This window comes from Brassica rapa, chromosome A02 (assembly GCF_000309985.2).
Source record: "Brassica rapa cultivar Chiifu-401-42 chromosome A02, CAAS_Brap_v3.01, whole genome shotgun sequence".
Taxonomy (NCBI): Eukaryota; Viridiplantae; Streptophyta; class Magnoliopsida; order Brassicales; family Brassicaceae; genus Brassica; species Brassica rapa.
In genome coordinates this window covers 583,113-609,444 of record NC_024796.2, presented here as the reverse complement: position 1 = coordinate 609,444, position 26,332 = coordinate 583,113, and the positions used below count along the sequence as shown (strand labels likewise).

At 30.5% G+C, this 26,332-nt stretch overlaps 5 protein-coding genes across 5 annotated transcripts; all 5 read left to right on the top strand.

Annotated features, from left to right (window-relative positions):
- Positions 1 to 727: 727 nt before the first annotated feature.
- LOC103850520 (uncharacterized protein At5g39865) lies at positions 728 to 2,622 on the top strand. The gene has a single exon (XM_009127277.3). The coding sequence runs from the start codon at positions 1,266 to 1,268 to the stop codon at positions 2,313 to 2,315; it is 1,050 nt and encodes a 349-aa protein (XP_009125525.1). The 5' UTR covers positions 728 to 1,265; the 3' UTR covers positions 2,316 to 2,622.
- A 548-nt stretch (positions 2,623 to 3,170) lies between these two features.
- On the top strand, positions 3,171 to 5,967 carry LOC103850517 (malate synthase, glyoxysomal). Its single transcript, XM_009127276.2, has 4 exons — positions 3,171 to 3,593; positions 3,749 to 4,074; positions 4,315 to 4,645; positions 5,130 to 5,967. Exons 1-4 carry the CDS (start codon positions 3,219 to 3,221, stop codon positions 5,781 to 5,783), a joined length of 1,686 nt encoding a protein of 561 aa, XP_009125524.1. The 5' UTR covers positions 3,171 to 3,218; the 3' UTR covers positions 5,784 to 5,967.
- Positions 5,968 to 6,813: 846 nt separating this feature from the next.
- Positions 6,814 to 7,426, top strand: LOC103850516 (40S ribosomal protein S28-2). The gene is made up of 2 exons (XM_009127275.3): positions 6,814 to 6,857; positions 7,048 to 7,426. The coding sequence occupies exon 2, from the start codon at positions 7,049 to 7,051 to the stop codon at positions 7,241 to 7,243; it is 195 nt and encodes a 64-aa protein (XP_009125523.1). The 5' UTR covers positions 6,814 to 6,857; position 7,048; the 3' UTR covers positions 7,244 to 7,426.
- Positions 7,427 to 19,436: 12,010 nt separating this feature from the next.
- On the top strand, positions 19,437 to 21,031 carry LOC103850515 (protein TERMINAL FLOWER 1). Its single transcript, XM_009127274.2, has 4 exons — positions 19,437 to 19,980; positions 20,245 to 20,306; positions 20,529 to 20,569; positions 20,665 to 21,031. Exons 1-4 carry the CDS (start codon positions 19,771 to 19,773, stop codon positions 20,889 to 20,891), a joined length of 540 nt encoding a protein of 179 aa, XP_009125522.1. The 5' UTR covers positions 19,437 to 19,770; the 3' UTR covers positions 20,892 to 21,031.
- Positions 21,032 to 22,894: 1,863 nt separating this feature from the next.
- Positions 22,895 to 26,186, top strand: LOC103850514 (GDSL esterase/lipase At5g03820-like). The gene is made up of 5 exons (XM_009127273.3): positions 22,895 to 24,676; positions 24,963 to 25,093; positions 25,215 to 25,448; positions 25,537 to 25,795; positions 25,871 to 26,186. Exons 1-5 carry the CDS (start codon positions 24,274 to 24,276, stop codon positions 26,062 to 26,064), a joined length of 1,221 nt encoding a protein of 406 aa, XP_009125521.1. The 5' UTR covers positions 22,895 to 24,273; the 3' UTR covers positions 26,065 to 26,186.
- The last annotated feature ends 146 nt before the right edge of the window (positions 26,187 to 26,332 follow it).

Genomic DNA, 26,332 nt, shown 5'->3' with positions numbered 1-26,332 from the left:
TAGTTATCTACGAGTATGAGTTGGAAATCTGGAAATTCAAATCTCAAGTTTCAAAATGTTTTCCATGTAGACATTCAAAATGTTTGTTTAGTTGTTAGTGGTTATATTGTCGGCTTTTGCACACTTTGGTTACTTGTTATGGACGGATAATGTTAGTTTATTGCTTATTACGATTAATTTTAATCTTATCGAAATCACATGTTAAGACAATCACTTTATATGCAAATGGAGGGAGATGTAGTTCTGCATCGTTTGGTAGGGTCAAAGAAATAACGATTATCACAAAAGGTAAACTGAAAAAGGCTAAGCACGATCCTTTCTGTATGGTGGCATTATGATTTAGATATGCAAACGATTTCTATATCATTGATATTATTTCAATATTTTAATTTAAAGTGCAATCTATCTAGGGTCAGGGTATGTCTAGGTTTTTAATTATTTTAATTTCAAAATATAATGCTCTCCTTAATCTTCATATATTGTCCACTCTCTTATAGTATATATGTATGTATATTGTTCCATATAAGTTGTTTATTTGCACCTTTACATTTTACGAAGTTCATTGATATTTTCAACAACATGAATTTAAATAGCTTTCAACTGGTATTTGTGTAAGCATATAGTCCTCAATTATTGATAAACAAAAGAATAGTCAACTAATTTAAATAGCTTACAATAAATTCATATCCACATAGGTAAAATCAGGAAAGCGTTAACGTTAACTTAACGTACAATAATGCACCGTTGCAGTCTGCAACTGAAGGAATCTAGGCAAAAAAAAAAAAAAAATCTTTCAAGGTAAAAAAAAGGAATAAAAATCATTTAGGGAGCAAAATAAAATAATTTCGAAGTTTTCAGTAGTACAACACGAAACTTATGAGGACTATCTAGTAATTATAGGTTGACAAAAAATCAAGTAATTATAAAAAGGTTCACGGTAAAAATAATAATTTAGGGAGCAAAACAAAATAAATTCGAAGTTTTCAGTAGTACAACAAGAAACTTCACGAGGACTAGCTAGTAATTTTAAAAGGTTCACGATAAAAACAAGACAAACATAAAGACCAGGGTTTTTCCGACAAAAATCTCATCGATCCACTTCCGTGTCCGTTCGAAAAAAATATGACCGTTGAAAGTAAATAAATTCCAAAATAAAAAATAAATAACTCCCCTTCCTCTTCTTCAGTCTCTGTTCTTCTTCCCCCAAAACAAAAACAAAAAACTTCCTTTACTCAAAATCGAGAGAGAGAGAGCGACAGACAAAGATGGGTTGTGTTTCTTCAAAACCAGTGAAGAAGAAACTTGTAAGAGAGATCCGAGTCAACAACGGCGGCGACCACATCGTCTCCCTCACTTCAACTACTTACGGCCATCTCGATGTCCAACAACGAGCAGAGACTTCTCCTAAAGGCGATGACTTTGAATCCGAAAGGAGATCTAATGCACAGAGAGAGGATCCAGAGATTATCAACACGTGGGAGCTTATGGAAGATCTCGAAGATTCAACGAAGGTTAGCCCCAAATCTCGTGGGATCTTCGGGAAATCGTGGAAGACTCCGGTGAAATCGATTGTTGAATCTCCTAAGAGGAATGGTAGTAGTAAGAGATTCAGGGGAAAAGAAAACAGAGGAGAGAAACAGAGTCCGAACCAGAAGAACATTCTTGAGACTCCAAAGAGAGGCGTGATGCGTTTGAGTTTCCCTCTCAAATCAGAAGAGATTACGCAGAGGAGGAGGAAGAGTTTCAGCCCAATGTTCGATCCAGACCTCGTGGCTTCTTACGAGAGGGAGTTGTCTCAGGAGAAAGAACAGATCAAGATGGTGATCTCTCCTCCAGACCCTCTCCCGGAGAAATGTCCGCCGGGAGGAGAGAACTCGGTGGTCGTCTACATAACGACGCTGAGAGGGATCAGGAAGACGTTCGAGGACTGCAACGCGGTGAGATCGATACTGGATTCGCACGAGGTTCGGTACTCGGAGAGGGATGTGTCGATGCACTCTGTTTTCAAGGAGGAGATTAGAGGGATCATGGGGACGAAGCAGGTGAAGATACCGGCGGTTTTCGTGAAGGGTAGGATGATAGGAAGCGTTGAGGAAGTTGTGAGGTTGGAGGAGGAGGGTAAATTGGGTATTTTGCTTGAGTGTATGCCTAAGGCGAGGGTAAGCGGTTGCTGCTGCGGGTGCGGTGGGATGAGGTTTGTGATGTGTGGGGTTTGTAATGGAAGCTGCAAGGTTAGGGATGCGGAGAAGAAGGATACGGTTAAGTGTTTGGAGTGTAATGAGAATGGTTTGGTTGTTTGTCCAATGTGTTCGTAAAAGAGGTTTCTTCTTTTTCAGTTTTGTCCTAATTTTGTTGTGAAAATTGGGTGAGACTGTAAGAGGGTTGACTTAACTTTGGAGGCTAACTTTGCATTTGAATCTTGATGGGTAGAATCTAATGATTTTTGAGAGAGTTTCTGAAGTTGGGTTTATGTTTCTTGGTGTGTACTAGTAACTGAATCTGTGGTTTAATGTTTGTAAACGTTTTTATAATAAAGATTCAGTTTATTTTGTATAACCATTGTAACTATCGTTTTGTTTTGATTCTTTCTTCAATGGTCTACTATTTTATTTTTTGATAAAATGTTAATTATCATAACAAGTTTTTGATTTGTGACAGAAATTACAAAATAACTAGTAGCAAAATGATGTAAATAAACTAAATAAACACCAATACTAACGGTTATGAGCTCAACCTGGTATAATAATCTTTCTTCAATTGTCTAATATAATAAACCACATATTCTTTCTTCATTTGTTCTAAAGATGCTAAAGTTTGGCTTGACTACTAACTAGTAAACGTTTTTTATACATGATTCAATTTATTCTTCAGTGGTCTTATATGACAAACCACCTATTCTTTCTTCACTGAGTTTATTTACAATATGAAAATACTAAACTTAGGTTTATAGTGATGATCATCAGATTAAAAAATATACTAACGAATAAAGAAACAAATAGATAAAAAAAATTGAAAAGAAAACAAATAGATAAATTTTGAGATAATCATAACCGATATGATGACGAAAATCATACATAACTTGGCACACATCCCCAAATGATCCCTGAATCTCAGGCACACATGTCAATGCATATCCCCTATCCATTTCCACCTTTATAATTCATAACATCCGACGATGATTTTTATTCACATATAACAAAAATAACAAAAGCCAAAAAATGGAGCTAGAGACCTCGGTTTATCGACCAAACGTCGCCGTCTATGATTCCCCCGATGGTGTGGAGGTTCGAGGACGATACGACCAAGTCTTCGCTAAGATTCTGACAAGAGATGCTCTTGGGTTCGTGGCTGAGTTACAGAGAGAGTTTCGTGGGCATGTGAGGTATGCTATGGAGTGCCGTAGAGAGGCCAAACGGCGTTACAACTCTGGTGCTGTCCCTGGGTTTGACCCTTCCACTAAGTTCATCAGAGACGGTGAATGGGTTTGTGCCTCTGTCCCTCCCGCTGTTGCTGACCGGAGAGTTGAGATAACCGGTCCGGTCGAGAGGAAGATGATCATCAATGCTCTTAACTCTGGAGCTAAAGTCTTCATGGTCCGTTTTCTCTCTATGTGTTTATGTCTTTGTTTATTATTGGACCGAGTTTAATTTTGATACGGTTTGTTTGTTTATTTTTGCGCTAGCTTTATGTCTTTGTTTATTACTTTGGATACAGTTTGATATCTTTGTTGGGTGTTGAGTGTTGACAGGCAGATTTTGAGGATGCATTGTCTCCGAGCTGGGAGAATCTGATGAGAGGGCAAGTGAACTTGAAAGATGCTGTTGATGGGTCCATTACGTTTAACGACAAGGCAAGGAACAAAGTTTACAAGCTCAACGACCAAGTTGCTAAGCTTTTTGTCAGGCCACGAGGCTGGCATCTCCCTGAGGCTCACATCCTCATCGACGGTGAGCCAGCCACCGGATGTCTCGTCGACTTCGGTCTTTACTTCTTCCACAACTACGCCAAGTTTAGACAGACTCAAGGTTCCGGTTTCGGACCCTTCTTCTATCTCCCCAAAATGGAACACTCTAGGTAACTCCCTGGACCAGACAGACCGGTTAGGTCATTACTTACTTGAAAGGGAAGCAACCATTATTTATGTTTAGGATTAATTAGTAGGTTAGTTAGTTTCTTGAAGGGAAGTTAACATTAAATTCATGTTTTTTGTTTAGGATTAATTATTAGGTCAATTAATTTCTTGACAGGGAAGCAACCATTAAAATCATGTTTTTGATTTAGGACTAATTATTAGGTCAATTACTTTCTTGACAGAGAAGCAAAGATATGGAACAGTGTGTTTGAGCGAGCTGAGAAGATGGCTGGTATAGAGCGAGGAAGCATTAGAGCCACTGTGCTGATCGAGACCCTCCCAGCTGTTTTCCAGATGAATGAGATACTATATGAACTAAGGGATCATTCGGTGGGTCTAAACTGTGGAAGATGGGACTATATCTTCAGCTATGTCAAGACCTTCCAGGCTCACCCTGACCGTCTCTTACCAGACCGTGTCCTAGTTGGTATGGGGCAACATTTCATGAGGAGTTACTCTGATCTTCTCATTCGTACTTGTCACAAGCGTGGTGTCCACGCCATGGGCGGCATGGTTAGTTCCCTCTTATCTCACACTAGTTCACTAGGAGTATTAGCCCTGCTGGTTTGAATCGAACCAAAAAATTTCGGTTTTGGTTTAGTTCGGAAAAATTTGAAAAAATTTTGGTTTTCAGTTTGGTTTTTGGTTATTTCGGTTTCAATAATAATTATAGTTGAACTATCCAAAATTAACCGAAATAACCAAACCGAATAAACGAACTAACTGAAAATAACCAAATTAATTGAAGTAACTGGAAAAAAAAAACAAAATTAGCAGAAAATGATGGAATTTGACCAAAATTATCCGATTTTTTTAAAAAATAAATAAACCGAATATAACCAAAACCCAAAAATTTGGTTATTTTCGATAATTTTCAGAACCGATTTTTTTTTATCGAAGTAACCAAAAATATCAGACCGAAACCAGTGCTACATATAAATGTTTAAATGCACCAATTGCACACTGATGTTGAGTTGTTTGTTGATATGATGCTCAGGCGGCTCAGATTCCCATAAGAGATGATCCGAAAGCGAATGAGATGGCACTGGACCTAGTGAAGAAAGACAAGTTAAGAGAAGTAAGAGCAGGACACGATGGAACATGGGCGGCTCATCCAGGACTCATCCCAATATGCATGGATGCATTCAGCCACATGGGCAACAATCCAAACCAAATCAAATCAATGAAGCGTGATGACGCATCCGCAATAACAGAGGAAGATCTGCTTCAGATACCGCGAGGAGTGCGCACACTGGAGGGTCTAAGGCTGAACACACGTGTGGGGATCCAGTACTTAGCCGCGTGGTTAACAGGATCAGGATCTGTCCCACTCTATAACCTGATGGAAGACGCGGCTACGGCTGAGATAAGCCGTGTTCAGAACTGGCAGTGGATTAGGTATGGAGTGGAATTGGATGGAGATGGGCTTGGAGTTAGGGTGAGTAAGGAGTTGTTTGGGAGAGTTGTGGAAGAAGAGATGGAAAGGATCGAGAAAGAAGTTGGGAAAGACAAGTTCAAGAAAGGAATGTATAAGGAAGCTTGCAAGATGTTTACAAAGCAGTGTACTGCAGCCGAGCTTGATGATTTTCTTACACTTGCTGTTTATGATCATATTGTAGCTCATTACCCAATCAATGCGTCAAGGCTCTGAAAGAAGAAAAGAAGATGCAAGGGAGAGAGAGATAGTTTGAGATATGAATGTTGTGCTTTTGTGTTGTATTTTTGTTTCTCATTTGCTTTTTGTGTTTCTAAGTTTCTATATGTTGGTATATTGTAATAAGCAGAACTTGTTGTTTTTATCTCCAATATGAAATAAATGTTCTATAGCATCATTATTATGTGTATGGCTATAGCATTGTTTATTCGATGATAGAATTCAAAATATATAAAATGTAATTGGCTGTTTGTTATTTCTTTTTCTATTTTTGGTCTTCTGATTCTTTGGAGCTGCTAGGTTTCTGTGATATACGTGAAAAATATATGAATGATAAATGTAAAAACTAAATGAAAGATAATTGCATGATTGATGAAGTGTTGTTCTGGTTTTTTAGTATTTAAAATTCTGAGCTGAAACTTTTAATGTCATCAAGTGTGCCCAAAGTGATAAAACTTGTAATACATTAAGAATTTGCTCAATATCCTCCACCTAAAGGGTCCCAAACCATGTTCAAACCAATGGCTAGTTTTCCATCAACCAATATCTTAGGATCTCACTATCTTAGAGAAGAATGATTGTTATATGAAGGGTCCTAAACCAATATCAAACCAATGGCTAGTTTTCATTCATATGAAGCATGCTACGCTGGTGACTCGGTTTGCTTGACTTTTGTACCAACCCTCCAAAATGTCAGTCAAAAATTCAAAACACAACAACAACACAATAGGAAGCTATAATAATAAGCCTTAGATGCAAAGTAAGATTCAAAACAAATACTTTCCACAAGTTCTCTCAGAAGAAAACAAAGTAAAAGTTCTAACGGGTTCGATGGGCTTAGAATTTTCCACGGATTGGGCCCGGCGTAGAAAATTCGCTTAGCTCAGTAATGAACCAAACAGACCGGGAAAGAATGAACCGATTCGGTTATTGAAAACGGAGTCGAGACTTGTGACCTGGTTTTTAAGCACTCCTATAAAAGCTAAAGAGAACGCCTCTCGCTCTCATCTCTGGAAAATTAGGGTTCTCGCTTCTTCTCTAACCGCCGCTAAGCTCCCACCATCTCTACAGGTTTCATTTCTCTCGAATTCTTCTCTGTTTTGTTAGATAACGGAACCTACCTTCGATTCTGATTACTGATTAGAAACAACGATTCATAGTTTGCTCTGTCTCAATCCGTTTGTATCTGTTAGAGTTAGGTTTTGAATCAGTGTATGCATTTGAGTTCTCGTGTAATTGGTTTGTTTGTATTGTGAATCAGAATGGATTCTCAGATTAAGCACGCCGTGGTGGTGAAGGTGATGGGACGTACGGGGTCAAGGGGTCAGGTGACTCAGGTTCGAGTCAAGTTCACTGACTCTGATCGTTTCATTATGCGAAATGTTAAAGGGCCTGTGAGGGAGGGAGACATCCTCACCTTGCTCGAGTCCGAGAGAGAGGCCAGGAGACTTCGTTGATTCACCTGCAAGAACACAGAGCAATGTCTGCTTAGTTCCTTTTTTTTTTTGCTTCTTGTGTCTGGATTAGTGATTATGCACTTTTGGATTGTGTTTGGTTGTTGTTATAAGACAATTCCTGGATTGATATTTGTTCTGGTTTTTTGAGGGTCTTCAGAGTTTATTGTTTCATCTTCACATCAAGAATTCGTATATTAGTATATTCTTAACTCGAATAAGCAACGGTCAATGTTAAGACATCATCAACCCATACTCTGTAATTCAGACAAGAACGGTTTATCTGCATCTGTGTTTTTCAATTGAACCAGACCTGCTTAACCGAGTCTAAATTAACCCTGCAAAATCTCTTAAGGTATAAGCCTTGTTTTGGTTATGATCTGAAACAGAAATGTTCTCCAAGGTCCTTCTCTAATGTTTCAAATCTCTGCTTTAAAGTAGTTTTGAACCAAAACATATCATACCTAGTCACACTCGTTATCTTTTTAGCTTGATTCCCTTTTATGCCTGACCATGGTTTTAGCCTTTGTGCGGACTTGTCTATAAACCAAAAGTAGTTTTGGTTGTGGACTGTGCTAAGTGAAACATTTTCTGCATCCCCAAAAAATTTTGAAAAAAAATTACATAATCATAAGTTTACAAAAAAAATTTAGGCCCAAATTTATATATAAAAAATTAATTCAAATTTTTAATAAATTGTATATGCCTCCATAAATCTCAGGCCGGCGCGCATCAAATGCACAAGAAGCAGATGCAATAGCAGAAAATCTCTTGCTGGGGTTAATGGCAAGAGCCTGGAGACTAAGAAGATTCGGTTGGTAGTTCTGGGGTCATGACTCATTCTGTGTAGCTTTTTGCTACATCTTTTGGTATAAACTTACGTTGGCCACTTGTCTAATTGATGCTTCTTTTTGAAATATATGATTTATTTTCTTTGATGTGATGATCTAAGCAAAGCTTATATAAGTCATCCATTCTGCTTTCTATATCAATTACCAATCTGAGTAAATTCTCAATCAATATTTGATATCTACAAGAATATATATTGTTTACAATCTCCACTAAAAGAGTCGTCCGCAATATTACATAAGCTCTTTTGTTTTTTTATATACTATTCTACAACTTTTGTTGATTCCATACGACGGTATTCCATTGTTTGATATGATTATATCTATATATGCCTTTGCAAGATTTTTTTTGTTTCTGTAACTTTATTTGGCTTTAGAATTACACCATACATGTGCACATCATACAATACAATCTCCATCTCCAGAATCGTTTCTTCACGTGAACTGTTGGTTTTACTGATTTTGATAAATAAGGATTTCATTGGTGTTTCTTCTGAAGAATCAATGTGTTGTCGTTCCATAAGTAAGGAGTCCCAAATCTCCGATCGGTATTTTTCTTTAACCTAAAAGTGTTTGGTTTATCACTTTCCAATATTCTTTTGTCATATTTTAATGCTTATTAATAAAATATGCCTTTATACGAACTATGATTGATGGTATTTAAACTCATACTAGTTGCCCATTAACTTTTGTTTGTTTTTAACTAGGTTCATTCTTAACGCAAAGGGACAAATGATCCCATGTTACGACCTTGAAATGGCCTTTAGGCAATAGTTTTATCCGTAGATGTAATAGAATCAAGTACGATAAGAATGTTAATATAACAATTCTTAATCTTGGCCAATCAGATTTTTAGTGATATATTGTTTTAGAAATCATAGACGAGCAAAAGAGCTCTCGAGTTACTTTATTCAGCGAGACATTTAGCGCTTTATTGATAATCTTGGCCACTCAAAATGTTTTAGTGATATATTTCTTGATGTCACTAAAGATTATAGGATTCTATAAACTATTGGACTCAATTATTATCGCGATTTTGTTGATATATAAAGTCTTGGCCATAGGGGTTGACTTGAATCATGTAGTACGCTCACATGAAAATGATATATGCTGAAAAACATAAGAATCAAATCTAAAAATAAACTATGAAATCTCTATGTACATTCAACTCGTCAAAAGGAAAGAAAAGGACAATTATTGGAAAAAGGATCAAATACGTACTTGAAAACAATTTTGTTACATATTTATGTTATATAGATAGATATATATATATTCACGCAATGGATATTTTAGGTAAATTTAGGTGTCTAGACATTATACAAGCATATGGAAGCACTGTTACATACTACTTAAGGTTTAAAACTTTTTACATTTAGGTATGAATTTCAAATCCATACAATATGATTTTTTGTAGATTATAAGATGCATAACTTATCGGAAGTTGCAGAATAGTGCAAAGAAAGCTGTTCATTGTGATAGTTTGTTACGGAAAAACATGTCCATTAAAAATGTTGTACATACAAAACATCACATTAATTTATCTTAGTATTCACGTCGTGTAAATTATATCGTTTGGTCAATCCAATCATTAATTTTATATAATACATTGAATTTGTTGATAATGGAATTAATATATTAATATTACATTATTCGATTACTTTGGACTATATTAGGTCAAACTACAAACACAGTCAACAAATACGATGATTATATTTGGAACTATTTAAATATATTAAATCTCTACTAATAAAAGGGAGCTTTTGAGGCTCCATAGGGCGTCCACATCAGCGGAAAAAATTTATTCCGAAAGATGACACGTGGCATAAAATATAGTTTTACATTTTAATATTAATTATTTTCGAAAATTGTAAAAAATATGTAAACATACAGCATTAAAAAATGGAAAAACTACATTAAACATATGTAAGATTACTATTTTTCACTTAAAAAAAAGATGGCTTATCTCCATAATGTAACATTACCGTTTTATAAAAAAAAAAACAAAAAACATTATATATAATTTCGAAAATAATAAATATAAGTAAAACATACAACATAAAAATGGAAATACTACATTAAACATAAATATGTTTGACTATTTGTCCAAGTTCTTCTATTAAACATTGCCGTTTTACATTAAAAATAGAAAAATACGTAAAGATTTAAACATCTATCTTAAAATATAAAATATAGACATTAACTAAATATAAAGTATAAAAAAGAGAAATACTCAATATATAAAAAAATAAATAATAAGTAAATATTATAAATATATGAATTATATATACAATAATAAGTAAATGCACAATTTTTTAAAAATGGAAAGAGTATATTAAATATTAAACATCTATCTTAAAATGTAAAATATAGATATTAAGTAAATAGAAAATATAAGAAAAAGAAATACACAACTTAAAAACAATGGAAAAAGTATATTAAGATTTAAACATCTATCTTAAAATGTAAAATATAGATATTACGCAAATAGAAAGTATAAGAAAAGGAAATACACAATTTAAAAAAATAGAAAAAGTACATTAGTATTTAAACATCTATCTTAAAATGTAAATCAATCTTAAAATATAAAATTATTAGTAAATAGAAAGTATAAGAAATAAAAATACACAATATAAAGAAAAAACAATAAAATTTGTTTAAAATACATTTAAAACAATGAAAAAATACATTAAGATTTAAACATCTATCTTAAAATATAAAATATATAAATTAACTAAATTAACTAAATATAAAGTATAATAAAGAGAAATACTCAATATATAGAAAAATAAATAATAAGTAAATATTATAAATATACAAATTATATATACAATAATAAGTAAATGCACAATTTATAAAAAATGGAAAGAGTATATTAAATATTAAACATCTATCTTAAAATGTAAAATATAGATATTAAGTAAATAGAAAGTATAAGAAAAAGAAATACACAACTTAAAAACAATGGAAAAAGTATATTAAGATTTAAGCATCCATCCTAAAATGTAAAATATAGATATTACGCAAATAGAAAGTATAAGAAAAGGAAATACACAATTTAAAAAATGGACAAAGTACATTAGTATTTAAACATCTATCTTAAAATGTAAATCTATCTTAAAATATAAAATTATTAGTAAATAGAAAGTATAAGAAATAGAAATACACAATATACAATATAAAAAAATAAGTAAATATATAATATAAGTAAATACCCAATTTAAAAAATGGAAAATTACATTAAGTTTTAAAAATATATCTTAAAATTTAAAATATAGATATTACGTAAATAGAAAGTATAACAAATGAAAATATACAATTTTAAAAAAATGAAAAATGTACATTAAGATTTAAACATCTATATTAAAATGTAAAATAGAGATATTAAGTAAATAAAAAGTACAAGAAATAGAAATACATATACAGGAAAATAAATAATAAGTAAATAATGTAAATATATAATATATGAATTATATATATAATAATAAGTAAATACACAACAAAATTTAAAAAATGGAAAAAGTTCATTAAGCATTAATCATCTATCTTAAAATGTAAAATATATAATATAAGGAAATACACAATTTAAAAAATTGGAAAAAGTACATTAAGATTTAAATATCTATTTTAAAATATAAAATATAGATATTACGTAAAAAAAAATAAGAAATGGAAATAAACATTTTAAAAAATGGAAAAAGTATATTAAGATTTAAACATCTATCTTAAAATGTACATCTATCTTAAAATGGTAATAAATTATATAAAAATGGAAATATCACATTAAAAAAAAGTATAGTTTTACATCAAGAAAGTCTCTATAAAATCCATTATACCATCAACATCAACCTCACACTATCAAGGAAAGCTTCAAAGCACTCGAGCAAAAAAATGGTTCCACCATTAACTTTTGCCATCCCAAAAACTTTTAATGACCTTGAAGGAGATTTTTTATAAGAACGAACTTTTTATTAGGTGGATTCATTGTTGGGAACCCTGCAACTTCCAAAGGCAAACTTATTCATGGGAATTGAATTGTTTTTCATAGACTCAAAGGTATTCTTACAAATTTAAATTAATCTAATCCATAATTTTATTGTTAATATTCATACTAACTCTTTCATGATCAAACCATTACAGTTAATATCCATTCAAGCGTTTATCTCGGAACACTTTCTTCATCGCCGAATCAGGTATTAGTTCATGTTGGTTTAGTATTGTTTTTGGTTTATTAACAGGTTTAGGATGGTCCAATTGTAAATATAATTTAAGTTGATTTAGCATATATTATGCTTAAAATAACTTAAATTAAATAATAGTAATTATGCTTAAAATATAATTGTAGAGAGTTTTCAAATATAGTTTACAGAACATTATAGGTGATGAATTTAATTTATTAAATTCATTTATTACTTCAAACTAAGTTTTTTTTTTTAAACATACTGAGTTATAAATATCAATGATGGATTGATGAGTATAATATGAAGACAAAAATATAATTATTTGATTTTCAAGATAAGAAATTCAGCTTTTATTCAGTTACTCAATATATAACATCTTAAATTATTTTTTAGAACATACACATAATTTATATATATAGATTAATCTTCCAAACTTAAACTATTATATTATATATGGATAATGTTTTTAAATAAAAATAATTTCTGATTTAAATAAAAACAACAAATGGTTATTTTTAAATAATGGATGTAATTTACATTATACTATCATTTAACAAGTATTAGATACGTTTTGATATATCATTATTTTCTATTTCCAGAAAACAATAAATTGTTAAACATCAATATCATCAAGGTTAAGTATACGAAAAAAACAAATTCAAACATCACAAAAAAATATTTACATAAACATTATAATACAATAATTTAATCAAAAAATACAATTCAAAAAGAGAATATTCAAAAGAATAGTTATATACTTAATATTTGAAAATCAAAGATATTTTTGCTAAAATTGTACTTACCTGGCCAAGGAGATCGACCATCTTTTTACGGATCGATCGATTGTTGAGCATGTGATCGATCCGAAAATACTCTGCAGTTTAATTAAATATCTAAAACATTTATTCCAACACTCAACAGATAATTTTGCTAAATATGATAATTAGATAGCCAACAAAATTACAAATAAATATTTAAATAGTAAAAATATGTTAATTGAACGTGTTAAAATTTAAAATAAATTTTAATTATGACATGCATCTTAATATTTATAAAAATTATATATCATAACCTAAATATAAATAATTTAACAACTTAAATTAGAAAAAAATAAAAATCCCGGGCGTAGCCCGGGTTAATTATATACTTCTCCCAAAAGATGACACGTAGCATAAAAGATAGTTTTATACTTTAATATTACTAATTTTCGTAAATTATAAATAATATGTAAACATACAGCATAAAAATAGAAAAACTACATTAAACATATGTAAGATTACCATTTTTCACTTGAAAAAAGACGGCTTATCTCCATAATGTAACATTACCATTTTATAAAAAAAACAAAAAACATTATATATAATTTCGAAAATAATAAATATATGTAAACATACAACATAAAAAATGGAAATACTACATTAAACATATGTAAGATTACCATTTTACATTTTTAATTTTTAAAAAAATAATATGTAAACATACAACATAAAAAATAGAAAAACTACATTAAACATATGTAAGATTACCATTTTTCACTAAAAAAAGACGGTTTATCTCCATAATCCTTACTAATAAAAGAGACCTTTTGAGGCTCCATAGAACGTCCACATCAGCAAAAAAAACTTCTCCCAAAAGATGACACGTAGCATAAAAGATAGTTTTATACTTTAATATTACTAATTTTCGTAAATTATAAATAATATGTAAACATACATCATAAAAATAGAAAAACTACATTAAACATATGTAAGATTACCATTTTTCACTTGAAAAAAAGACGGCTTATCTCCATAATGTAACATTACCATTTTATAAAAAAAAAAACAAAAAACATTATATATAATTTCGAAAATAATAAATATATGTAAACATACAACATAAAAAATGGAAATACTACATTAAACATATGTAAGATTACCATTTTACATTTTTAATTTAAAAAAAAAATATGTAAACATACAACATAAAAAATAGAAAAACTACATTAAACATATGTAAGATTACCATTTTTCACTAAAAAAAGACGGTTTATCTCCATAATGTAAAATTACTATTTTGTAAAAAAAACACTATATATAATTTTGAAAATAATAAATAATATATAAACATAAAACATAAAAAAATGGAACTACTACATTAAACATATGTAATATTACCATTTTACATTTAAAAATAACAATAATATGTAAACATACAACATAAAAAAAAATGGAAAAACTACATTAAACATATGTAAGATTTCCATTTTTCACTAAAAAAGCGGGTTATCTCCATAATGTAACATTACCATTTTATAAAAAAAGAAAAAAAACATAAATATAACTATTTGACTATTTGTCCAAGTTCTTCTATTAAACATTGCCGTTTTACATTAAAAATGTAAAAATACATTAAGATTTAAACATCTATCTTAAAATATAAAATATAGATATTAACTAAATATAAAGTATAAGAAAGAGAAAATACTCAATATATAGAAAATAAATAATAAATAAATCCTTACTAATAAAATGGACCTTTTGAGGCTCCATAGAGCGTCCACATCAGCAAAAAAAACTTCTCCCGAAAGATGACATGTGGCATAAAATATAGTTTTATACTTTAATATTACTAATTTTCGCAAATTATAAAAAATATGTAAACATACAGCATAAAAATAGAAAAACTACGTTAAACATATGTAAGATTACCATTTTTCACTTGAAAAAAAGACGGCTTATCTCCATAATCCTTACAAATAAAAGGAACCTTTTGAGGCTCCATAGAGCGTCCACATCAGCAAAAAAAAACTTCTCTCAAAAGATGACACGTGGCATAAAATATAATTTTACACTTTAATATTACTAATTTTCGCAAATTATAAATAATATGTAAACATACATCATAAAAAATAGAAAAACTATATTAAACATAAGTAAGATTACCATTTTTCACTTGAAAAAAGATGGCTTATCTCGATAATGTAACATTACCATTTTATAAAAAAAAAACATTATATATAATTTCGAAAATAATAAATATATGTAAACATACAACATAAAAAATGGAAATACTACATTAAACATATGTAAGATTACCATTTTACATTTTTAATTTAAAAAAAAATAATATGTAAACATACAACATAAAAATCCTTACTAATAAAAGGAACCTTTTGAGGCTCCATAGAGCGTCCACATCAGCAAAAAAAACTTCTCTCAAAAGATGACACGTGGCATAAAATATAGTTTTACACTTTAATATTACTAATTTTGCAAATTATAAATAATATGTAAACATACATCATAAAAAATAGAAAAACTACATTAAACATATGTAAGATTACCATTTTTCACTTGAAAAAAAGACGGCTTATCTCCATAATGTAACATTACCATTTTATAAAAAAAAAAAAACATTATATATAATTTTGAAAATAATAAATAGAGCAAATTAGCTCAATATACTCAAAAGAGTGAGATACCATTGAGTTGGGGGAAAATGGTAGTGATGGGGGGAAAAAATTGAAGGGAAATAGGGTATGGAGTGCAAATAGGGGGTAAGTTATGTGTAGAGAGTACAAATACTCTAATAAATATATGTAAACATACAACATAAAAAATGGAAATACTACATTAAACATATGTAAGATTACCATTTTACATTTTTAATTTAAAAAATAATAATATGTAAGCATACAACATAAAAAAATAGAAAAACTACATTAAACATATGTAAGATTACCATTTTTAACTAAAAAGAGACGGTTTATCTCCATAATGTAAAATTAATATTTTGTAAAAAAAAACATTATATATAATTTCGAAAAGAATAAATAATATATAAACATACAACATAAAAAAATGAAAATACTACATTAAAAATATGTAATATTACCATTTTACATTTAAAAATAACAATAATATGTAAACATACAACATAAAAAAATAGAAAAACTACATTAAACATATGTAAGATTTTCATTTTTCACTAAAAAAAAGCGGCTTATCTCCATAATGTAACATTACCATTTTATAAAAAAAGAAAAAAAACATAAATATAACTATTTGACTATTTGTCCAACTTCTTCTATTAAACATTGCCGTTTTACATTAAAAATGTAAAAATACATTAAGATTTAAACATCTATCTTAAAATATAAAATATAGATATTAACTAAATATAAAGTATAAGAAAAATAAAATACTCAATATATAGAAAAATAAATAATAAGTAAATTTTATAAATATATAAATATACGAATTATATATACAATAATAAGTACATGCACAATTTTTAAAAAATGGAAAGAGTACATTAAATATTAAACATCAATCTTAAAATGTAAAATATAGATATTAAGTAAATAGAAAGTATAAGAAAAAAAAATACACAACTTAAAAACAATGGAAAAAGTATATTAAGATTTAAACATCTATCTTCAAATATAAAATATAGATATTACGCAAATAGAAAGAATAAGAAAAGGAAATACACAATTTAAAAAATGGAAAAAGTACATTAGTATTTAAACATCTATCTTAAAATGTAAATCTATCTTAAATTATAAAATTATTAGTAAATAGAAAGTATAAGAAATAGAAATACACAATATAAAGAAAAATAAATAATAAGTAAATATATAATATAAGAAAATACCCAATTTAAAAAATGGAAAATTACATTAAGATTTAAAAATATATCTTAAAATTTAAAATATAGATATTACGTAAATAGAAAGTATAACAAATGGAAATATACAATTTAAAAAAAAAGGGAAAACCTACATTAAGATTTAGAGAATTTGTACTCCCTACACACCACTTTTCCCCTATTTGCACTCCATACTCTATATCCCTCCAATTTTTTTCCCCCCAACATTACCATTTTCCCCCCATTCAATGATATCCCACCTTTGTTAGTATATTTAGCTAATTTACTCTAAGATTTAAACATATATCTTAAAATGTAAATCAATCTTAAAATATAAAATTATTAGTAAATAGAAAGTATAAGAAATAGAAATACACAATATAAAGAAAAGTAAATATATAATATAAGTAAATACCAAATTTTAAAAATGGGAAATTACATTAAGATTTAAAAATATATTTAAAAATTTAAAATATAGATATTATGTAAATAGAAAGTATAACAAATGGAAATATACAATTTAAAAAAAATGGAAAACGTACATTAAGATTTAAACATCTATCTTAAAATGTAAAATATAGATATTAAGTAAATGAAAAGTACAAGAAATGGAAATACATATACACGAAAATAAATAATAAGCAAAAAATGTAAATATATAATATATGAATTATATATGTAATAATAAGTAAATACACAATTTTTTTAAAAATGGAAAAAGATCATCAAGCATTAAACATCTATTTTAAAATGTAAAATATATAATATAAGTAAATACACAATTTAAAAAATGGAAAAGTACATTAATATTTAAATATCTATTTTAAAATATAAAATATAGATATTACGTAAATAAAAATATATGAAATGGAAATAAACATTTTTAAAAATGAAAAAAGTACATTAAGATTTAAGCATATATCTTAAAATGTACTTCTATCTTAAAATGGTAGTAAATCATATAAAAATGGAAATACCACATTAAACAAAAAAAAATGTATAGTTTTTCATCAAGAAAGTCCCTATAAATCTCATTATTCTATCCACATCAACCTCACACTATTAAGGAAAATTTCAAAGCACTCGAGCAAAAAATGGTTTCACCATCAACTCTTGCCGTCCCAGAAACCTTTAATGACCTTGAATGAGATTTTTTTATAACAACAAACTTTTTGTTAGGTGGATTCATTATTGAGAAACCCGCAACTTCCAAAAGCCAAACTTATTCATGGGAATTGAATTGCTTTTCATAGACTCAAAGGTATTCTTACAAATTTAAATTAATCTAATCCATAATTTTATTGTTAATATTCATACTAACTCTTTCATGATCAAACCATTTCAGTTAATAACCATTCAAGCGTTTATCCCGAAACACTTCTTTCCTCGCCGAATCAGGTATTGGTTCATGTTGGTTTAGTATTGTTTTTGGTTTACTAACCGGTTTAGGATGGTCCTATTGTAAATATAATTTAAGTTGGTTTAGCATATATTATGTTTAAAATAACTTAAATTAAATAATAATAATATCATGCTTAAAATATAATTTTAGAGAGCTTTCAAATATAGTTTACAGAACTTTATAGGTGATGAATTTAATTTATTAAATTCGTTTATTACTTAAACCTAAGTTTTTTAAAAAACATATTGAGTTATAAATATCAATGATGGATTGGTGAGTATAACATGAAGACAAAAATATAAATATCTGATTTTCAAGATAAGAAATTCAGCTTTTATTCAGATACTCAATATATAATATTTTAAATTATTTTTTAAAAAATATACATAATTTATATATATAGATTAATCTTCCAAACTTAAACTATTATATTATATATGAATAATTGTTTTAAATAAAAATAATTTCTGATTTAAAATAAAAATAAAAACAATAAATTGTTATTTTCAAATAATGGATGTAATTTACATTATACTATCATTTAACAAGTATTAGATACGTTTTGATATATCATTATTTTCTATTTCCAGAACACAATAAATTGTTAAACATCAATATCATCTACGTTAAGTATACGAACAACACAAATTCAAACATCACAAAAAATATTTACATAACCATTATAATACAATAATTTAATCAAAAAATACAATTAAAAAAATTAAAAAGAATAGTTATATACTTAATATTTGAAAATAAAAGATATTTTTGCTAAAATTGTACTTACCTGGCCAAGGAGATCGACCATCTTTTTACGGATCGATCGAATGTTGAGCATGTGGTTGATCCGAAAATACACTGCAGTTTAATAAAATCTCTAAAACATTTATTCCAACACTCAAAAGATAGTTTTGCTAAATATGATAACTAGATAGCCAATAAAATTATAAAAAAATATTTAAATAGTAAAAAATATGTTAATTTAACGTGTTAAAATTTAAAAATAAATTTTAATTATGACATGCATTTAACATTTATATAAATATATATCATAGCCTAAATATAAATAATTTAACAACTTAAATTAGAAAAAAATAAAAATCCCGGGCGTAGCCCGGGTTAATCCCTAGTTTCATAAATAATAATCACTCTAATCAATTAAACATACAGTTTTATAAATTATCTAAAAATAAGTTACTCATTACTTCTCCCTAATTTAATTCCTACTATGAAATATGATATTAGTATATAAATTGGGAGTAGATATATATTCATTCTTTTAGATTTGCCCGAATCTTACAACCACAACCCCTAACACATCTCTCTTGCTCTCTCTCTAACTTGGAAAACCCTATAAATAGATATCTTAGTCGTCCTTGGTATCCCACACCACTACAAATATCTTTATTTCCCTAAGCTCACTTTTAAACCCACAGTTGATTAGAAAGAGAAAATAACTTTAACCAAAAAATGGAGAATATGGGAAGTAGAGTGATAGAGCCATTGATAGTGGGAAGAGTGGTAGGAGAGGTTCTTGATTTTTTCACTCAAACAATTGAAATGAACGTGAGTTACAACAAGAAGCAAGTCTGCAATGGCCATGAGCTTTTCCCTTCCTCTGTCTCCTCAAAGCCTAGGGTTGAGATCCATGGCGGTGATCTCAGATCTTTCTTCACCTTGGTATATATAACATATATTACAACTATTTTACAGCATTCAACAATGTTGAGATTGCTGCTTTTTAGTCCTGTTATATAACATTTTAAGTCTCAATTCCTTCTCATCTCAGAAGTTTTCTGTTTTTTTACTCCATGGAGAAAAAGAGAGTGGCAGATCAATAATCTTATAAATTGTAGTTTTTGGAAATAATATGATGCTGGTATAACTTTTAATCGTTTTATTTTATTTCTTATTGATGGTAAAATCAACTGGAATGCAAAACAGGTGATGATAGACCCTGATGTTCCAGGTCCTAGCGACCCCTTTTTAAAAGAACACCTGCATTGGTACGTTCATTTTTTTCGTTTCATTTTGGGACCATATCCCATATGCACATTTAAATTATTAATAATATAATAACCAATCCTAACGAAATTGTTCTTTAATATTTTATCGTTTCATAAACTTGAGTTGAGTTGCACAAAGTCTATTTCATCACAAAACCAGGATGTTCCTGAAATTTTTAATAGAACAATAAAGATAATAATTGCATTTAAATGTTACAACAGGATTGTGACAAACATCCCCGGTACAACAGATGCAACATTTGGTACGTACTGGTCCTGAATTTATAATTTTTTAGTACAACTTATAATAAAATATATTTTCACATGTTAAATAAAGATATTTGAAATTAAAATATAGGAAAAGAGGTGGTGAGCTATGAGTTCCCAAGGCCAAATATAGGGATACACAGGTTCGTGTTTGTTCTCTTCAAGCAGAAGCAAAGACATGTTATCGATATCTCCCCAAACATTCCTTCGAGAGATAAGTTCAATACTCGCAAATTTGCGATCGAGCATGATCTTGGTCTCCCTGTCGCGGCTGTCTTCTTCAACGCACAGAGAGAAACCGCAGCTCGCAGACGTTAATTATGTTGATGTCCGTCATATGCAAAAATAAATAAAAAACATGAAGAAAAGGATTTAATTAAGAAAATGTAACCATGTTTATTTAGGTTCTATGTTTCCGTACTTTGAATAAAGACTGGGTGACAAGGATGAGTTGAATTTTTTTGTGTGTATCGGCTACCATACTAACTAAACCCTTTATAAGAAACATCAAGTTAATCAATCTTAATGTAAAAAAGAGAGTTAATTAATCTTAATATATGGCATGATAATTGATAAACGTGGAAACAGGAAACAAAAGTGTAAATGGACAAAAAACATTTTTTAGTTCTGGTCAAACTGACAAGACCTTGATGACCACCTAAAATATATAGGACGCTCCTTTCACTTGGCGATCCAAATATTATCATTAATGTTTATTTTTCCCATATCCCCAGTGTTTGGTATCGTGCAAAAAATTCGTTGCGGCTTATGATACTACACGAAACTTGATTATGTTTTTTTTGAAGTATATATATAGTGAATAAATCCAATGTTCTAGGTGCTACGATGCATTTTCCAGTGTCATAAAATTAAAAATTTGTTGGAAGTATATCCCGAACCAACGTGCATGGTTTTTAATTGAGTTTGAAAAAACATATTTCATTTTAACTGATCACATCATATGATAGGTGAAAATTACAAAAAGAATCTTATATGTTATTTATTCTAAAAAGGTGTGGGTGGGGGTACTGAAGTTGAGATCATTTTGTTTGATTTAAAAAAAAAATATTTCAAGGAATAGTTAAATCAAAATTTCTCTAAGATCTTGCTTCCGGTTCAATGTGCATTCAAACTCAGATTCAATCATATATATGTTTCTTTTTAAAATTTATAATTTGTTCTCAACTTTTTTATCCAAATTGGAAACAAATCGCTTTCAAAACTATTTTTCAGCTTCTTAATAATAAATTTATGAGATCTCTATTTCTTAAGATATTAATTTTCATAAGTATATATAGTTTAAGAGTGGAAAGGATAAGGTTCCCTACACATGTGTCATAAAAAAATCTAATGCAACTATTGCTTCCAAAGACTTTAGAATCTAAATTCTCAAGGCTAATATGTTATTTTTAAATAAACAAATTAAAACTGAAAATAGAAAACAGAAGATGTTGGTCGTGCGTCTCTCCTTCGTCACCTCCGTCTTCCGCCTTGTCTGAGCTCTGGTTCAGGCCTCCTCTGCGGAGGTTCTGTCTTTGGAGTCAAGACGCGGTCGGGTGAAGGTACGGTGGGGAGAAGCTAAGGGTTTTTAGCCAGTGGATGTTTCTTCTCCGGGAGATGGAGGCTCCTTCAGCTCCGTCGCCGCCGGTTCTTGTCTCCGGGAGGGGAGGCTTTTGCAGCTCCGCCTTCGTCGGTTCTGTTCTCCGGGGGGTGAAGGTTTCTTCAACCTTGCGTCGCCGGTTTGTTGCTCCAGTCTTTTGGTTCGGTCTTTGATTTCGTTGGGTGTGTGTTGGGTGTGTGTGGGGGTCTTTTGGTTCGTGATTCCAAGTGGGTAATGGTTTTGTGCTGTCGGAGGAGCTCTCGATCGGATCGATGATGCTCTCCGAAGCGAGAACAAAGCGTGAAAGAGAAGAGGTGGTCTTGATGGAGGCTTTGCGGTTTGTCCGAGCTCCTGGCCTCCGGTGGTGTATCTCCGGCGACTTCTCGAGATGGTGAAGGTCAGGTTGATGCTGAAGTGACGCGTGCCGCACTGAGGGGCGTTATCCTTACACGTGCCGAGCGTCCCTGACCCGTGGGCCGGTTGAAGTCGTTCGGGTTGGTTGTTGGGCCGTAGGGCCGTTTGAGTGTGTGTTTCCCCCATTTGTTTTGGGTTTTGTTGGCTTTTGGTTGGGCCTCGGACTATGTAATTTGGGCTTAAACCCTTTTCAGTTTTTATTATAATAAACTTGACGGGAAAAAAAAAAAGAAAACAGAAGATGTATACAGAGACACCTACGTCGGCAAATGGATTCACTACCAAATCAAGGGCATGCAAAGACTTTAGTATTTTGCGTGAAAAAGACTGAACTATATGTTGTATAGATTATTAGGTACATTACAGTAAGATATAATGTGCATGTGTTGTGTTTTGCCACTTAATTATGGTTAGCTTTAATTTTTTGTAGCTAAATATTTTCCACAAAAATAGTATGTTCATCTATATAAAGACGGGGCCCTCTTTCGTTGTTGTTTTAACATCAACACGTGCTCTGTTCCATCACTTGTTCTACTGAACATTTCGTACATCTAGATAAATCTATTGTTATTTCTAAAAATGTGTCTAGTTTTAAACTTCGCTAATAAATCATAAACTAAAAATGTTAGTTCAATTTTTTTTTCGTAAGGCACAAATATGTGTTCAAGCAGAATCATCCACACGCATGATCTGACTAGGCCATCACAAATTTACATGAATCGTTAAACTGTTTTTTTGTCAACAGCCGGCATTCAATATATATGTATATGTATATATCATAGGGGTATCTTGTTGAAATCTCTTAATATTAAGCATTATTTTCTCGTGTTATAGTTCACATAAAGCACATCGTTCAAATCACACATTAATTTAATTTTTTTTTACATTTACCAGTACGTAAATAGATCTACATGAATAGTGTGGCTCTAAAAATCAATTGGTCCAAGATACAATGACTAGAGATCGATCTTATCGGTGTATTCTTGACCACAAAAAAAGGCATTCTATTTTACTCGGTTTAGTAAAACACTTGCTGATAAAGAGAACCGAAATCACCTAGGAGACTCAAGGAAGGAAAAAAAAGGTTTGTTAAGAATAAATTTAGGAGGTAAAAGTTAAATGAAAGTTAGTTTCATTCACATGCTAAAACATGTGATCTCTTCGTCGATCTTCTGAGAACTCAGCCGACTATAAACCATTTAAGTCCCTAAATATAAAATATTTTATTTTTTGTGATTGCATGAAGAATGTGAGAGGTAACGTATGCAGTATATCCCATGTGGATGCATTGCGTTTCAAACCTTTTTCTCACAATGCAACGTGACGTTACTGGAATCTACCGAAAATGCCGAGAAAGTTAAACTAGAAGATATTGGTTTTATATTTCTTTAGTAAGTACCCAGACACATATCAATCAGTATTCATGCTTCGAATAAAAATTTATATGTTGGTTGAGAAATTCTTTTAATGCATACATATACCATTTCTACTCCATTCACGGCTTTAACTCTACCGTTAGGGAAGTATCTTACCAAAAAAAGAAATACTAACTCAGAGACGAACCAATTTGAGTGATTAACTAGTCATTAGAAACTACCTCTAACTACTAAAATATAATAAATATAGACATTTCTAATTGGTCTTAGTGAATTTCAATGGAACGCAACAGAAGATTCAGATTGGTCCATGCAGCATTTTTTTTTGGGTCCATGCAGCTTTAGACAAATTGTTTCTTCTTTTTTTTTTTTTACAAACTTCACAACTCTCTCTTCCTTTAAAACCCTTAACCATTCACCACTTCTCCATTCACTAGTCTCTTTATCTCTTACTACGAACATTCAAATATATAAAAACATGTTTATAAGGCTGATTAGTTTTTTGGTTCTTGCCGGTTTCTACGTAGGTGTTGGGACCGGTCAGCCTCTTGTACCGGCTCTAATCATAATAGGAGATTCTGTTGTCGATGCCGGTAATAACAATCACCGCACTACCCTCATCAAGGCTAATTTTCCTCCCTACGGACGGGACTTTTTCGCCCACAATTCCACCGGCCGTTTCTCTAATGGAAAACTCGTCATTGACTTTACCGGTTCGAACCAACCTAACATGTTACCATTTCAAATTTATTTTTGGTTCTCTAAGGTTCTATTTGTAATCATATGGTTCAAGTTAATTCAACGACGCCACAACGTTACCAGTTACACAATATTGTAAAATTTATGTGTTATTTGAGGTTTTAGTTTATTTTACGATTCAGCCATTCTATTTTTATTAATTCTTTCTTTTTACAATTCGTAATTCTGTAATATATTTAATTTGGATTCATAATGTCTTCAATTTTCTTGTATTTTTGTTTGTTGTTCACTGTTGAGCAGCTGAGAGCCTAGGGTTCACTTCTTACCCAGTGGCGTACCTTAGCCAGGATGCAAATGGGACAAACTTATTAACCGGAGCCAATTTCGCCTCTGGTGCTTCCGGTTTTGACGACGGAACTTCCTTACTATACGTAATTAGCTCTTAAGCCTAAACCAGCCATTAATTAGTTAACCGCAATGCTTTTAACATTTTATGGTTGATCATATGTTATGTTTTTTTTTGTTGCTAAATGATCATATGTTTTGTTGTAGAACGCAATCACTTTGAACCAACAGCTGAAAAACTACAAAGAGTACAAAATCAAGGTGACAAATATGGTAGGGAGAGATAGAGCGAACGAGATATTCTCAGGAGCCATTTATCTTCTTAGCACCGGTTCAAGCGATTTTCTTCAAAGCTATTACATCAACCCGATCCTTAACCGGATTTTCACACCTGATCGATACTCAGATCGACTCATGAATTTTTATTCCACCTTTGTCCACGTAACTAAAAACAATCCCACAACGTACCAATTTATCATCCTTCCGGTTTTCCAATTTTCCTTAACCAATAGTTTGAGTTTTTGTGTAGAATCTGTATAATTTAGGAGCTAGAAGGATTGGAGTAACGACGTTACCACCGTTAGGTTGTTTACCGGCGGCGATAACGATGTTTGGTGGAGCTGGGAACAATACATGCGTCGAAAGACTAAACAGAGACGCAGTTTCATTCAATACCAAACTCAACAACACATCTATGTACCTAGCCAACAAGCTTCCCGGTCTGAAACTGGTTGTCCTTGACATCTATAATCCTCTATTGAGCATGGTCATGAACCCTGTTGCGAACGGTACGTAATTTTGACATTCATTTATGTAAACTGAGTTAAATTCGGACATGCATACCAAAACATATCGGAATGTAGGTTTTTTTGAATCAAGAAGGGCTTGTTGTGGAACTGGAACAATGGAAACTTCGTTCCTATGCAATGCAAGATCGGTGGGTACATGCTCGAATGCTACCAACTACGTGTTTTGGGATGGTTTTCATCCATCTGAAGCAGCTAATCGTGTTCTTGCAGCTAGTCTTCTTGTCCAAGGAATCTCTCTCATTTCCTGAACCTAAATTAAACGATTCAAACAACTAAGATGATGTATGAAAATATATTCTAGACCAATTTACTTGAACTATATATGATTTCAACAATTGTCTTATTTAATATTTTCTCTATATTTGAATTATTGAATTTTTAGGATTTGTACACATATTAATAAAAATTAAGTATATTTTTTTCTACTACTTTTTAGTTTTATTTGTTTCCCTATAAATTCTACAATTCATATTTTTAGATTTTAATTTTGAACTAAAGTGCATTAATTAAAATTCA

Coding starts and splice junctions, on each gene's coding strand:
- LOC103850517 (XM_009127276.2), top strand. CDS start 3,219: ATGGAGCTAGAGACCTCGGTTTATCGACCAAACGTCGCCGTCTATGAT. Junction 4,075..4,314: donor CCCAAAATGGAACACTCTAG/GTAACTCCCTGG, acceptor CTTTCTTGACAG/AGAAGCAAAGATATGGAACA. Junction 4,646..5,129: donor TCCACGCCATGGGCGGCATG/GTTAGTTCCCTC, acceptor TATGATGCTCAG/GCGGCTCAGATTCCCATAAG.
- LOC103850515 (XM_009127274.2), top strand. CDS start 19,771: ATGGAGAATATGGGAAGTAGAGTGATAGAGCCATTGATAGTGGGAAGA. Junction 19,981..20,244: donor TCAGATCTTTCTTCACCTTG/GTATATATAACA, acceptor AATGCAAAACAG/GTGATGATAGACCCTGATGT. Junction 20,570..20,664: donor TACAACAGATGCAACATTTG/GTACGTACTGGT, acceptor ATTAAAATATAG/GAAAAGAGGTGGTGAGCTAT.
- LOC103850516 (XM_009127275.3), top strand. CDS start 7,049: ATGGATTCTCAGATTAAGCACGCCGTGGTGGTGAAGGTGATGGGACGT.
- LOC103850514 (XM_009127273.3), top strand. CDS start 24,274: ATGCAGCATTTTTTTTTGGGTCCATGCAGCTTTAGACAAATTGTTTCT. Junction 24,677..24,962: donor ACTCGTCATTGACTTTACCG/GTTCGAACCAAC, acceptor ACTGTTGAGCAG/CTGAGAGCCTAGGGTTCACT. Junction 25,449..25,536: donor TTTATTCCACCTTTGTCCAC/GTAACTAAAAAC, acceptor GTTTTTGTGTAG/AATCTGTATAATTTAGGAGC.
- LOC103850520 (XM_009127277.3), top strand. CDS start 1,266: ATGGGTTGTGTTTCTTCAAAACCAGTGAAGAAGAAACTTGTAAGAGAG.